Source organism: Sus scrofa, chromosome 6 (assembly GCF_054392235.1).
Source record: "Sus scrofa isolate SSC_HxYL_T2T_F1_AM1 chromosome 6, Sscrofa_HxYL_maternal_Yorkshire_Landrace_v2.0, whole genome shotgun sequence".
Lineage (NCBI taxonomy): Eukaryota > Metazoa > Chordata > Mammalia > Artiodactyla > Suidae > Sus > Sus scrofa.
In genome coordinates, this window is record NC_139388.1 from 88,958,732 (window position 1) to 88,974,476 (window position 15,745).

At 43.1% G+C, this 15,745-nt stretch overlaps 1 protein-coding gene across 11 annotated transcripts in view; it reads left to right on the top strand.

The window, feature by feature from the left end:
- The window catches only part of WDTC1 (WD and tetratricopeptide repeats 1), a 69,376-nt gene that overhangs the window by 37,732 nt on the left and 15,899 nt on the right, over nt 1-15,745 (top strand). For all 11 annotated transcript variants that reach the window (XR_014804784.1, XM_084958106.1, XM_084958111.1 and 8 more), the window contains 3 exon segments: nt 9,278-9,324; nt 10,037-10,148; nt 12,781-12,968. Coding sequence is in view for 10 of the 11 variants with exons in the window: in XM_084958106.1 (XP_084814232.1) it covers nt 9,278-9,324; nt 10,037-10,148; nt 12,781-12,968 (347 nt within the window). In the remaining variant the exon portion in view is untranslated.

The following is a 15,745-nucleotide window of genomic DNA, read 5'->3' on the forward strand; positions in this document are numbered from 1 at the left end:
CTACACCACGGCCACAGCAACACAGGATCCGAGCTACGTCTGCAACCTACACCACAGCTCAGTGCAACACCGGATCCTTAACCCACTGAACGAGGCCAGGGATTGAACCTGAGTCCTCATGGATACTAGGCAGATTTGTTTCCACTGAGCTAGGATGGGAATTCCTAACTGAGTTATCTTTTTATTGTTGAGTTATAAATAAGAGTTCTTTATATATCCTGGATAATAGATCCTTATCAGATACATGACTTAAAGTTTTTTTCTCCCATTCTGTGGGTTTTTTCATTTTCTTAATAGTTCCTTTGACACACAATTTTTATTTATTTTTATTATTTATTTATTTATTTTGTCGTTTCTAGGGCCGTATCTGCGGCATATGGAGGTTCCCAGGCTAGGGGTCAAATCGGAGCTGTAGCCGCTGGCCTGCGCCAGAGCCACAGCAACTCGGGATCCGAGCTGTGTCTACAACCTACACCACAGCTCATGGCAACGCCAGATCCTTAACCCACTGAGCAAGGGCAGGGATCGAACCCGCAACCTCATGGTTCCTAGTCAGATTCGTTAACCACTGCTCCACGACGGGAACTCCCACAATTTTTAATTTTAATGAAGCCCAAATTATTTTTTCTTTTTTCAGTTATGCTTTTTTGTCATATGTAAGAAACTGTTGCCTAAAATAGGATCACAAAGATTTATACCTGGTTTTTTTGCTAAGAGTTTAATAGTTTTAGATCTTTGATCCATGTGGGATTTTTTTTTAATTTTATTGGAGTATAGTTGACTTACAATGTTGTGTTAGTTTCAGGTGTACAGCAAAGTGAATCACTTCTGTAAAACACATATATCCATTCTTTTTCAGATTCTTTTCCCATACAGGTTATTACAGAATATTGAGTAGATTTCTGTGTGCTATGCCATAGGTCTTTGTTACTTATCTGTTTTATGTGTAGTACTGTGTATTGTTAATCCCAACCTCCTATTTATCTCTACCCCCAACATTTCCCCATTGGTAGCCATAAGGTTGGTTTCTAAGTCTTTGAGACTATTTCTGTTTTATAAGTTCTTTTGTATTATTTTTTTATTAAATTCCACATATTAGTGATCTCATGATATGTGTTTTTCTCTGACCTACTTCACTTAGTAAAAGAAATTAGGGAAATAATCCCATTTACAGTCACATCAAAGAGAATAAAATACCTAGGAATAAATCTATCTGAAGAGGCAAAGACCTATACTCTGAAAACTATAAGACACTGATGAAGGAAATCGAAGATAACACAAACAAACGGAAAGTACCATTTTCTGGATTGGAAGAATCAGTATCATCCAAATGACTATATTACCCAAGGCAGTCTACAGATTCAGTGCAATCCCTATTAAATTACCAATAGCATTTTTCACAGAAAAAAATTTAATTTATATGGAAACACAAAATTTTAATTTACATGGAAACACAAAAGACCCCAAATAGCCAAAACAATCTTGAGAAAGAAAAACAGAGCTGGAAGAATTAGGCTTCCTGACTTCAGACTATACCACAGAGCTTCTGTTATCAAAACAGTATGGGGAGTTCCCATCGTGGCCCAGTGGTTAACGAATCCGACTAGGAACCATGAGGTTGCGGGTTCGGTCCCTGCCCTTGCTCAGTGGGTTAACGATCCGGCGTTGCCATGAGCTGTGGTGTAGGTTGCAGACACGGCTCGGATCCCGCATTGCTGTGGCTCTGGTGTAGGCCGGTGGCTACAGCTCCGATTCAACCCCTAGCCTGGGAACCTCCATATGCCGCGGGAGCGGCCCAGGAAATAGCAACAACAACAACAAAAAGAGAGACAAAAGACAAAAAAAAAAAAAAAAAAAAAAAAAAAACAGTATGGTACTAGAGTTCCCATCGTGGCTCAGTGGAAACAAATCTGACTAGTATCCAAGAAGATGAAAATTCCATCCCTGGCCTCGCTCACTGGGTTAAGGATACAGCATTGCCATGACCTGTGGTATAGGTCGCAAACACGGCTCAGATCCCACATTGCTGTGGCTGTGGTGTAAGCTGGCAGTTGCAGCTCTGATTTGACCCCTAGCCTAGGAACCTCCATATGCCACAGGTGCAACCCTAAAAGACCAAAAAAAAAAAAAAAAAAAAAAACCAAACAGTATGGTATTGACACAAAAACATAAATATAGATCAGTGGAACAACATAGAAAGCCCAGAAATAAATCCACACACCTATGGTAAATTAATCCATGACAAAGGAGGCAAGAATATACAATGGATTAATTTTTATATATAGTGTCATGTAGGGGCCCAGCTTCATTCTTTTACATGTAGGTATTCAGTTATTCCAGCACCATTTGTTGAAAAGACTGTTCTTTCCCCCATTGAATTGTGGCACTCTTGTTGGAAACAATTTGTGTTAGTTCTTTATGTCAGTACTACACTATTTTGATTACTGTAGCTTTGTTGTAAATTTTGAGATTGGGAAGTATGAGTCTTCTAACTTTTTCTTTTTCAGGATCGTTTTGGCTATTTTGTGTCCCTTGTATTTTCACATGAGTTTTATGTTCAGCTTGTGAATTTCAGCAGAGAATACAGATGGGATTTTGATAGGAATTGGGTTGAATCTATAGTTACTCCCCCTCCCGCCCCCACTGCATATGGACGTTCCCGGGCCAGGGATTGAATTCTGAGCCACAGCTACGACCCAAACTTCAGGTATAGGAATGCTGGATCCTTAATACTGCACTGTGCGTGGCTGGGGATCAAACCAGTGAGATCTGGAAGAACACACAGGCTGGCGAGAGCAGATATCTGAGGACTAGTTCTAGGAATGAGATCCAGCATTAACCAAAGCATGCTAGGCATGTTGCATATATTATTTGATCCCCACAGTAATCTCGTCAGGTTAACATTGTCATCATCTCCATTTCCAAATGAAATATCTGAGGCTCTGGGAAGCTTAGGTTGATTGCTCGTAGCCCTAGGAAGAGACCAAGCCAGAGCTGAACTCAGACAATTCTTTCACTTTACAATTCTGCCTTATATCCTCAGCTTCCTCTTGTAAAGAATACATCTGGACAGAAGGATCTCTAGTCCTTTGGGTTGTGCAGACTTCCTAGCTCTTTGCCTCTCTTTTTTTATTCCCTTAATTCAGTGAGCCCCAACTTTTTCCCCTAGCAAGAATGACTTTTATTATTTCCCCTTGTGGATCCCACATTTTGATAAACTGTTTTCTCCTAAATTGTGTTTGTTAATAATGTTTCTCATTTTAATGCATTTTTGCACACCGGGACTGCTCATCAGAGCTCCTGAGTAGCACTGGCTGTACTTAAAGTTACAACACAAATTTTATCTATTTCTAGTCAAATGCAAAAAATCATGACATTGTGCCTAGTCTGGGATGTCCAGTCACCTGTAAATGTTCTTTCTCCACTGGATTTTTAAAATACATCAATTCACAAAAATTGGAACTAACCTAAAAGTACAACATTAAGGTCAAGATGAATTCCTTTGGAGGAATATTCTTTAGCCATATGAAGTGCTTCTGAGATCATAGTAACCTGGAGAAAGGCTCATGTTTGGATAGAGGAGGAGAGGAGAAAACATCATCAGCTCCGTGAGAACAGGAGATGTGTCCCTCTGAGCCCAGTCCAGTACTGGCAGACACACAGCAGGCATTTAAGTTTTAGGGAGATACTGCGGAATTTGAAAAGGCTGTGTGACATCATAGTTAAGAAGCAGGCTCTAGAATCTCAGATATGGGTTCACATTCTTGTCATACAGTTTGTACAGTATGAGGTATTAACCTTTTCCTCATCTGGAAAATGAAAATAGTGATGCTGTTTCCATCACAAGGTAGTTGTAAAGTTTAATTCAAAGCACAAATGAAGGGTGCAATGTTGTCTCTGGTAGATGGTGAGATAGTATATATTAGCTACCACTAGCACTACTGTTATTGTTACCTCCCCCCACCTTTATTGAGGTATGATTTACATAAAAATAAAGTGCTAGGTCTCAAGTGTTGAGTTAGATGAATTTTGACACTTAGGCAACTACCACACCTACAGACAAGGTAGAAAATACTTCCATCCCCCTGGAAATTTCCATGGTGCCCTTTCCAGACAGTCACTTTTTCCTTCTGTTTCCATATAAGTTAGTTCCTTTTTATTTCTGAGTAGTAGTATACTATATGGATATACTATATTTGGTATATCCATTCTATTGATAACCCATTGGGCTTGTTTTCCGTTTGGGGCTTTAAAAATTAAACTATCTATGGTGGAATTTTTTTGCTTTTTAGGGCCACACCTGCCGCAGATGGAAGTTCCCAGGCTAGGGGTCAAATTGGAGTTGCAGCTGTAGGTCTACACCACAGCCATAGCAACACTGGATCTGAGCTGCATCTCTGACCTACACCACAGCTCTCTGTAACACCCGATCATTAACCCACTGAGTGAGGCCAAGGATCGAACCCATATCCTCATGGATACTAGTCAGGTTCATTTCCACTGAGACACAACTGGAACTCCATCTACGGATATATTCTTTTTTTTTTTTTCTGTTATCTTTTTAGGGCCACACCCATGGTGTATAAAAGTTCCCAGGCTAGGGGTTGAATCAGAGCTATAGCTGCCAGCCTGCACCACTGCCACAGCATTGCCAGATTGGAGCCATGTCTGGGACCTACACCACAGCTCATGGCAACGCCAGATCGTTAACCCACTGAGCGAGGCCAGGGATCAAACCGTCATCTTCTTGGATACTAGTTGAGATCGTTACCACTGAGCCATGATAGGAACTCCTGGATATTCTTAAACCAGTCTTTTATGTGGACAAATGTTTTCACTTGCCTTGAGTAAATATGTAAGGAATAGAATTGCTGGGTTATATGGTAGATATAAGCTTAACTTACAAACTGTTAACTAACAAACAGTTCTCTAAGGTGATAGCAGCAAGGAGGTCTGTCTTTAATATAGGTGGGAATAAGCGTAGCATTTGAGGTAGTCCAGGAAAGCCAAAGAATACTTTGAAGTCATATGGACCTAGATTCCAGTCTGGGGTCTGGTGTTTACCATTTATGAGACCATGGGTTAAGTCATTTAATATCTCTGAGACTTGGTCTTAACCTGTAAAAATGGAGTGATAATGAAATCATGTATATTAATATCTTGTATTCTACCCAGCAGCAGCATTTCAAAGTGGGGGCAGTAGTGCAGGCTTATAAGGGCATGGTTGTTAACTGTAAATCCATTTGTTTTTTTGTTGTTGCTGTTTTGTTTGGGTTTTATTGTTGTTTTGTGTTTTTTGGCCTTGCCCACGATATCTGGAAGTTCCTGGGCTAGGGACTGAGCCCAAGCCACAGCAATGACTGTGCTAAATCCTTAACCTCTAGGCTACCAGGGAACTCCAGAGTTCATTTGCCTTTTTTTTTTTTTTTTTTTTCTTTTTTTGGCCACCCTGCAGCATATGGAGTTCCCAGGCCAGAGATCAGATCTAAGCCACAGTTGCAACCAAAGCCACACCTCCGGCAACATCAGATCCTTAACCCACTATGCCAGGCCAGGAATCAAACCTACATGCCAGCACTCCCAAGACAGCACCAATTCTCTTGCACCACATCAGAAACTCCTCCATTTGCTTTTTTTTTTTTTTTTTTTTTTTTGGTCTTTTTGCCTTTTCTAGGGCTGCTCCCACGGCATATGGAGGTTCCCAGGCTATGGGTGGAATTGGAGCTGTAGCTGCCGGCTTACACCAGAGCCACAGCAGCAAGGGATCCTAGCCGCATCTGCAACCTACACCACAGCTCGTGGCAACGCCAGATTCTTAACCCACTGAGCAAGGCCAGGGATCGAACCCACAACCTCATGGTTCCTAGTCGGATTCGTTAACCACTCAGCCACGACGGGAACTCCCTCCATTTGCTTTTTATCATCATTATACACCTACAGTTGTAAGCTCTGTCAGTTATAAAATGCTTCTCCCTTCCTTCTTTTCCTTCCTTATACCATGCTACCTAGCAAATTATAGGAACTCATAATAAAGAGAATTATCAATATTTAATAAAGTTAAGCAGGAACTGAGAGGTTGTAATTTTGAACTTAAGTGAGATTTGAAACTTTTATTGTACGTTCCTTCTTAGTGCACTTTCTGGAGTTCCTGTTGTGGCTCAGCGAGTTTAGAACCTAACAAGTATCCATGTGGTTGTGGGTTTAATCCTTGGCCTCACTCAGTGGGTTAAGGATCTGGCGTTGCTGCAACCTGCGGTGTAAGCCACACATGCGGCTTAGATCTGGCGTTGCTGAGGCTGTACTGCAGGCTGGCAGCTGCAGTTCCAATTCCACCCCTAGCCTGGGAGCTTCTATATCCCTCGGTTGCAGCCCTAAAAAGAAAAAAATTTTTGAACTTTCTTTTTCTTCCAGGTCCCTGGTGTGCAAGGCTCACCCTAAGTAGAAACATTTCCAGGGTTCCAGGGAGGCACTTGGAGGTTTGTTCCTCTCAAGGGGCCATCTGTAAACAGTGCTTCCTCTTGATTCCTTTGCAAGTTTGAGGTTTTCTCCCCTTCTTTTTTACCCACTGTTTAATTCTCCTCTGTCACAGGCATGTTTTCTTCTATTGTATTCAACATAATTACAGATTGTGTTCTAACCTAAGCCAACCTTATTTGTCAAGGCCAAAATAAAGCCTCTTAAACACTCTGTGCCTTGTAAAGTAACTTCCCAAACACCTATTCTAACTTCTAACACCCTTTATTAATATTTTTTGTCAGTAGTTACTTTGTATTTTGATAGAATCAGGTTTGAGCTTTCTCTTTATGCTTTCTCCAACTTAAATGCCTCTGAGCTGCTGAATTGTTTTTTTACTATATAAAAATGAATTATAAGTATCATATTTGTCTTCTGTGGCCTGTCTTCTGTACTTTGGATGGCCTACTGATTTGAGGACAAATCTAGTAGTTCACGCATTTTTCAGACAGTCTTAAGAGCCTGAGCGTAGGTCCTGCTTCCTGACACCACTACTAGCTGTGCTTCATTAGCCACATTCAAGCAATTCTCTGACACCAGTAGAACTGCCTACACTTTAACTTAATCCCAACACTGTCTACCTGGAGACAGCATCAGATCTCACAGGTTAAGGGCTCAGTCCTATAAGACTAGCCTGCCACTCTGTACCCTCAACCCTACCTCATTTTACTTACTCAATTGCCGATTTATTCTAAAAGGCTATAATTCAGGAACAGCCAGATAGAATAGGTGCACAGGGCAAGGTATGTGGGAGGGAGTGCAGAGCGTCTAGCCCTCTCCCAAATGTGCACTCTCCCCAAATCTCCATGTGTTTACCAACCCAGAAGTTCTCCAAACCCTGCCCTTTGGGGTTTTTCCTTATATTGGCATGATCAATTAAATTGTTGGCGGTTGGTGATCAGCTCAGCCTCCACCCCTTCTCTCCTCCCTGGAGGTCAGGGGAGTAAGACTGAAAGTTCCAACATTCCAGTCCTACAGTTATTCCTCTGGCAACCAGCTTCCATCCTTAAGTGCATTCGAAAAAATCACTCCAGAAGTTCCTGTTGTGGTGCAGCAGTTAACGAATCCGACTAGGAACCATGAGGTTGTGGGTTCGATCCCTGGCCTCACTCAGTGGGTTAAGGATCCGGCATTGCTGTGGCTGTGGCATAGGCTGGCAGCTGTACCTCCAAATCGACCCTTAGCCTGGGAACTTCCATATGCTGCAGGTGCGGCCCTAGAAAGCAAAAAAAAAAAAAAAAAAAAAAAAAAAAAAAAAAAAAATCATAACAAACTCAGGCGTAGTTGAAAGAAGTCTGTTATGAATATCACTCTTACTACTTAGGAAATTCCAATGGTCTTAGGAACTCTGTGTCAGAAATGGGGATGAAGCCTAAATATGTATTTCTTATATGTAAATGTAGAGATAAATAAATCACAGTGTCACAACAAATTACCTAACCACTCTGAGCATTGTTTTTCTTATCCATGAAATGAGTAATGATGCCTGTTTCTTAAACAAGATAATGGATATATAATGCTGTATTAGTGTCCTATTGATGCCACAACAAATTACCACGTATTTAGTGGTTTAGAACAACACAAATTTATTATCTTACAGTTCTATAGATCAGAAGTCTGACATGGGTCTCATCAGGCTGTAGTCTTGACAGGGCTATATGTTCCCTTCTGAAATCTGTAGAGTAGAATCTGTTTTCATATTCTTGCAATTCCTGGTTTCTAGAGACTACTGCATTTCTTGGCTCATGACCCCCTTCCATCTTCAGAACTGGCAGATCAGTTCCCTTTCACACCTACTTCTCTCTATTCTCTGCACCCAGGAGATGTTCTCTGATTTTAAGGACCATTATATTGGGCTCACTTGGATAATCCAGGATAATCTCCCCACCTCAAGGATTTTAACCTTAATCACACCTGCAGAGTCCCTTTTGCCACCCACTGTAATGTGTTCATGGGTTCCAGAGGATTAGGACATGGACATTTGTAAGTGGGCTGTTGTTCTGCCTATGACAAGTGCTAGGTGCTGTGCCTAGCTCTTTGTGAGCCCTCAGCATTCTGGGAAATTACAAGCTGAAGATGTGACCCCTGGACACAAGTAATTTAAAGCCTGGTGGGAAATTGAGATAGGTGAGGACAGAAATGATTCTGACCCAGAAAGAGTGACCAGAGTAATGTGTAGGGTTTCAACCAAGTGAGAGGCCTCAGGTTAGCAAGTGGTCTGGCAAGTTTGAATGGAGTGAATGTACTTAAGTGCAGGACCTGGAAATAAATGAGGTTCAACCCAGATGAGAATCATTATAGAACAGTGTGTGAGAGGGAATTAGATTTGTTCATCTCTCTCTCTTCCCACTAGTCCCACTGGACTCATTTGTTCATTATGCAGCAGATACATGCCAGGCGCTGTACTTGGCCTTGGGGATACAATGAACACAGTACATATACAAAGCCCACTTTCTCAGGACTCAGTCTGGTGAAGCACATAACCATGTCAACACAGAGCCATGATGTAGTATGACAGTAGGAGTCCACAGGAGGAGAAGGCCTCCCTCCCAAATTTACGGGACGGGAAAGGCATCTTGAGGAAAGTACCCATAAACTGTAACTGAAGACTGGATTAATGAGGCGGCTTTGAGCCACAAATAATAGCCCAACTCAAGTGACCTTAAAAAGTAATGAACAGACTGCAGTTTATCTATTCACTTCCACTTGTGTTGAGTTCTCCAGGAGAACCTCTAACTGGCTGTCTTTTTGTTGACTCCCCTAGGGTCACTCAGGATGTGTCAACTGCCTGGAGTGGAATGAGAAAGGAGAGTAAGTATGAGCTCTGGCACCTAGGGGGTGCTAGAGAAGGGTGTGTAGGCACTGGGAGAAGGGCTTTCTTTCCTCTTCGTAGATCTAAGGAAAAGAGTTGGGGAGTTCCCGTCGTGACTCAGTGGAAATGAATCAGACTAGGAACCATGAGGTTTCAGGTTCAGTCCCTGGCCTTGCTCAGTGGGTTAAGGATCCGGTGTTTCCGTGAGCTATGGTGTAGGTCGCAGATGCGGCTTGGATCTGGCATTGCTGTGGCTGTGGTGTAGGCTGGCGGCAACAGCTCCAATTGGACCCCTAGCCTGGGGACCTCCATATGCTGCGGGTGCGGCCCTAAAAAGCCAAAAAAAAAGAAAGAGTTGGACTTAAGTGAGGAGAGACTGTTGCTCTCTCCTATATACTTAAATGTAGTTCATCATTATCAATACACAGTTAAATAATGAATCCCAGACAGGTAAAGGTTGGTTGGGTGACCGTCCAAACCCCCCCCTTTTTTTTTTAATAAGATAATGCATTTAAGGAACAATGAGAAATTCTTAGGACAAATTAGAAGAGAATCAATCACTGTTTGAAGATAACCTTGCATTCTGTGACATCTCCTGTTCTTCAAGTTCAATCTGGCTTACGTCTTTATCAGCTGGGAAACATGGGATAGAGAAAAGGGGGCCCAGGAACTTGAGGTGAGGTCAAAACTGTTCCCCCTCTCTGCTTGCAGCTTGCTGGCCTCTGGTTCCGATGACCAGCACACAATTGTGTGGGACCCGCTGCACCACAAGAAGCTGCTCTCCATGCACACAGGACACACTGCAAATATCTTTTCTGTCAAGGTGAGCAGGATAAGCCACAGAGCAAGTGAACGTGTGACTGGGCTTTGCACATGGGTTGTGTTTGCATGTGTGTGTCCTCTGTACCCTGGGGTCACACACATCTTTGTGGTCTGAGTATCTGCTGGTGACTCATGAAACCCCATCTCTTTTCCATCCCTTAGAGCCTGGAGGCCAGCTCCAGGTGAATATATATGTGAGTGGTATGGTTCTGAGCATGAACTTCGATAGCAGACCAACCTGTGTTTGACTCCCTTACCTGCCTCCTGGAAGCTGTGTAAACTAGGCAGATCACTTGGCCTCTCTGAGCCTGTTTACCCATCTGCAAAAAGGAAGTAGCTAAGGAAAATAATCTACATTAATGAGTAAATGAGTAAATACATTTAAAAGGAAGGAAATAAATAATTTAATTAAAAAGAATTGATGTTACAGTTCAGTGTGACGATTGATAAAAAAAGTACCTGGCACAGGTGCTTTTAGCTCTTCTACCTTTCATAGGAAATGAGTCTGCTGATTTCTTAGTTGAGGGGAGCTGAGCTGAGGAGAGGCGAGGGAGATTTACAAGTGTCTTCAGACATCTGAAGACCTGTTATGTGGAAGTGACATGGAACTTTTCCCTTTTGCTCCCAGACCTAGAACTAGAGACTATAGGTCTACAGAAGCAAATGTGAGCCTGATGAAGGAAAGGGATATCTAATGCTTAGAGCTATCCGAAAAAGATAAAATGGGCCTTCTGAGGTTATGGTAAATATCCTAGCACTGAGGTGTTCTCCTCATTGGGAACTTTTTTTTTCTAGGGCCTCACCCTCAGCATATGGAAGTTCCCAGGCTAAGGGTCGAATCGGAGCTGCTGCTGCCGGCCTATACCACAGCCACAGCAATGCCATATCCTTGACACTGAGCGAGGCCAGGGATCAAACCCACATCCTCATGGATACTAATCTCCTTAAACCCTCTTTCCCAAGCTCTGATTCTCATCTGTTCCACGGAACAATCCTTGATGAATTTCTGTGATTTGAGAGACAGAACAGTGCTGGCTCACCTACTGCATGGTGAACAGAGACTGCTTTTTGCTCCTGAGAAATGTTAGGTCCAGTTTAAATCTGTGATGTCAGATAGAGGGAAGGGACCTAAGACATCAGTTTGGCGTCATAGAATATAAAATGTTTTGTTCGGAGACCAACACTGGACAATGGCCTTGATACTCCCTAATATTAAGACCTTGGGCAAGGCACTTATAGTCAGCCTCCTCTTCTTTTTTTCTTTTTCTTTTTCTTTTTTTTTTTTTTTTTTTTTTAAGTTATGGAAAAGGGTTCCTCTCTCTTCTGGTAATAAAACACCACAGATTTATTTATTTAACACCCGAGCTCCCCCTGGTGGCAGGTACAGTGTGGGACGAGTGTGACCCAGCCATAAGCTCTTCCTAAGGGCTTGCCTGTTTTTTTCTGTTGTGCATGGAGTATATATTGTCTCCAAACAGGATCAAAGACTATTAGTTGTCTCTAGAAATTATTAAATTCCATCTCTTTCATCTAGCCCTTGTCCTAGTGGGCCATTAGAGAAGTGTATGTGGAAAGAGTGAATTGTTGCTCTTGGTGACCGTTTCAGTTAAGTGAGACTAGAGCTGTTTAAATGCAGAAAAAGATCCCCACCCACCATCCAGCCCTCATTCACCCTTATAGGTTGGAAGAAGCTTTTCAATTAAGGGAAAAAAAGATAATTCAATCTTTTGAACTCAAGAAAGAAGGGAAGAACTCAGCTAACAGCATAGCCAAGTATTTTTCTTCCTCAACACTGGTAGTAGAATGGTATACCTTTTTAAAAAAAAAAATATGTTAATCAAAATTAGGCTTGTGGCTATTTTGTCCTTGCCATGGGTAATCTGGAGTGTTTTGTTCTCAACTTCATCAGAATGATGGGGTTTTCCTTCTGTATAATAGCCACTTAGAGGTGTATTCTCCTGATGCTCAGCCCTTCCTCAAAGTCCAGTATTTGAGCCATTTCTGGCACTTGTCCTTATAAGGAGTACTACTCAGAGGATTTCTGCACAGGCCCCTTTTTTCTTTTAGAATTATTTCTCAGATGTGGAGGTTTTGGCTCAAAAGATAGAAATAGTTTCTGTCTTTGTTGCCTATTGCCAGATTGTTCTCCAGAAATATTTGAATCAATTTAAAACACCCCCTCCTTTAAAACACTGAAAGTCCTTTTCATTTTAAGACTAAATGTTTACTTAACCCCCAGGTTATTTATTTATTTATGTAAGTATTAATAAGATAAATCACATACCTGATGTCTGGCACATGGTAATTGCTTAGTAAGTGGTGACAGCTATGATTACCATCCATTCAACTCTTACCTGGGGAGAATCAGAGGAAGAGGGTTCCCTGCATAGTCTGGCTCAGCACAGCTCAGGACCACTCTGCCAGAGTAAAGGTGTACATCCTGATTTTGATCTTTAGGCCCATAGGCTGATGCTCAAGATCCAAAGCTTTCTTGGTGGATTGACTTGGGTGAGCTCATTGTCTTATCTGACCTGGAGAGGGAAAGAAGGTGTTAACAGTCCAGGCTAGTCTCCTTCCAAGGCCAACCCAACCCCCAACTCCTGCCAACCTCTTCTTCAATCTCTCCCGAGCAGTTCCTGCCTCACGCTGGGGACCGCATCTTGATCACGGGGGCAGCTGACTCCAAGGTGCACGTCCACGACCTGACAGTAAAGGAGACCATCCACATGTTTGGAGACCACACAAACCGGGTGAAACGCATCGCCACGGCACCCATGTGGCCCAACACGTTCTGGAGCGCTGCTGAGGATGGGCTTATCCGGTGAGGACCTGAGGCGTGGAGTGGGCCTGTGCCTCCCCTGTTGCTACTGCATGTCAGTTACTCCGTCCCATCTGCCCTGCAGCTTCCTTCCACAGGCCGGCTCCATCCTCCAGCAGAGTTCCGGCCTCACTTGTCTGCCCCGCACAGTTGTCTGTGGACAAACTCAGCTGGCAACATTGCCTTACCCTGTTCTTCACCTTCCCACTTCTTACCCTCTCCTGAACTACAGCCAAGCCCCCTGGCCTTCTCACCACCTCAGATGCACCATCTGCCTCCTCTGGACTTTCACGCTTGCCATTCCCTCTAACTTGTTTTCTCAGGTCCAGCTCTTTCTCAACTCCTCCTCACCCTAAGGAGACAGCTTAAGAGTCACCTCCTCAGAAGTACCTTCTCTGACCATCCTATCTAAAATAGGCCTTCCCACCATTATTCTTTGTCTCTGTACCCTAATTGTATCCTCCGTAACTTGAATGACTGTCTGAAGTTCTTTCATTTTATTTGCTTGCTTTACTTTTTTGTCTGTATCTCTCTCTCTGAATAGTAAACTCTCAGAGTTTTTATTTGTCTTGTCAGTCTTCTCCATGTCTTTCTTGTTGTCCCTGGTTGTGTCCCCAGAGCCCTGCGCCATGCCTGGCACATAAAGTCACTTGATACATTTCCCTTGAACAGTTGATCAGTGGGCATTTACCTGGAATAGGGATAGCCAACCAAAAATGGTCAAGTGGACTGTCCTGTCCCCCTTTCCATTGGCCTGTACTGCCACACCTTTGTCTCTACGTCCCTTTGTCTTAAAATGGTCTCATTGCCTTTCTTTAATTCCTTTCTTCAGATGTGACCTTAGGACTATTTTCTTATCTCCCCATCTGCTTTAATGGCCTCCCTTGAGATCCTATGGGATTTTGTGCCTTCTTCCCTGTTACAGAGGAGAAAGACTATCTAAGTCATGCATGTACTATAACTCAGACGAAGTCAAGTCCTACCTCTGTCATTCAGTGTCTGGGGCAAGTCACTTCACCCCTAGACCTCGATTTCCTCATCTATGAAGTGGGAACTATCTTAGTATCTCTTTTGTTGGCCTGGGCATTAAGAGTGAGATAATGCCTGTAAAACTTTTGCATAGTACTCAGAAAACACTTAGTCTGTGGCGGGTCCAACCCTTGCACTTGTTGACCTTGACTGACCAGACTGTGCCAGGGCAGCAGGTAGAGGCTAAGCCCTTAGGAGCAGGCACAGTCAGGGAAGGTGTCCTAGCAGAAGGTGAACATAAGGTGGCCTTCCAGCATAGACAGGATTTGGGGATGGGCAAGGAAAAGCAGAGTGAACACTTCAGCTTGAGCGGAGTTTGTGAACGCAGGGGTAACGTGTCACATGCAGGACACAGAGTTCTATAGTCCTAAGTGGCCCACTCTTAGAAAACTGAGGAACGAGTTTGGACAGGTAAGTGAAATCACATGTTGAACACCAGACTGAGAAGTTTGATAGAAGTAAACTAAAAGTATTGAGGAGTCTCTGCAGTTTTTTTGAGCAAGAGAGTGATGTAGCAAAAGAATATTTTAGGAAGAGCAGTCTGGTGAGGATGGCTTAGAAGATAAAGTGAACAGTGAAGAGATTATTGCAAACCTCTAGGTAGAGGTGAGTGAATCCATGGGTGATGCTCTCCCCATCCTCCCAGCAGCAAAGCAGTCCCCCAGTGGGCGTGTGCTGTGCATACCTTACCACCTGGATGGGACTTGAGCTTGTCCTGGCAGTTGGTGTTTCTAGGTAGCTCTTGGATCATCCCCAGATTGTCTTTTCTGTCACCTCCATACTTCTTTTGTTTCTTGCAAGAAACTAGATTTAAAATAGAATTAAGAACCAAAATCAAGAAGCAGAGCAAAATAGTTAAAACTCAGTCTTCCCAGCTCTGCACTTGCTACAGTGTTGTCCAGCCAAGTTATTTAACTTTGGACTTCAGTGGTACCTAGGGATGGTGTGGAATTTAATTAGATAATACATGTATAACACTTAGAGGCAATACTGGACACAAAGCAATTTATCACTAAGTGTTAGTAGTCAGTAGTGATAGTACTTAGTAGCAATAATATTGATATCTGTTTTTAGAAAAGGTATGGCAGTTTCTATCTTAAAAATATATTAGATGGAGTTCCCATCATGGCACAGCGGAAATGAATCCAACTAGGAACCATGAGGTTGCTGGTTCGATCCCTAGCCTCGCTCAGTGGGTTAAGGATCCAGTGTTGCCATGAACTGTGGTGTAGGTTGCAGGCGTGGCTCAGATCCTGCATTGCTGTGGCTGTGGCATAGGCCGGCTGCTGTAGCTCCAATTCGACCCCTAGCCTGGGAACTTCCATATGCTGTGGGTGCAGCCCTAAAAAAGAAGAAGAAGTTGCTAGAGGGAGTTCCCTTCATAGCTCTCAGCCGTTAACGAACCCAACTAGGATCCATGAGGACGAGGGTTCGATCCCTGGCCTTGCTCAGTGGGTTAAGGATCCAGCATTGCCAGGAGCTGTGGTGTAGGTCGAAGACGCGGCTCAGATCTGGCTTGCTGTGGCTGTGGCATAGGCCAGCAGCTACAGCTCGGATTGGACCCCTAGCCTGGGAACCTACATATGCCAGGGGTGCAGCCTTAAAAAGCAAAAAAAAAAAAAAAAAAGAAGTTGTTAGAATAAAACGGAATGTGTGAGAAGCCTACTACAGTGCCTGGAACATAGTGGGCACTCAAGAAGTGCGGGTGGTTTTTGATGTTCTTATTATTTACAAACAGGTCCAAGTCCCCT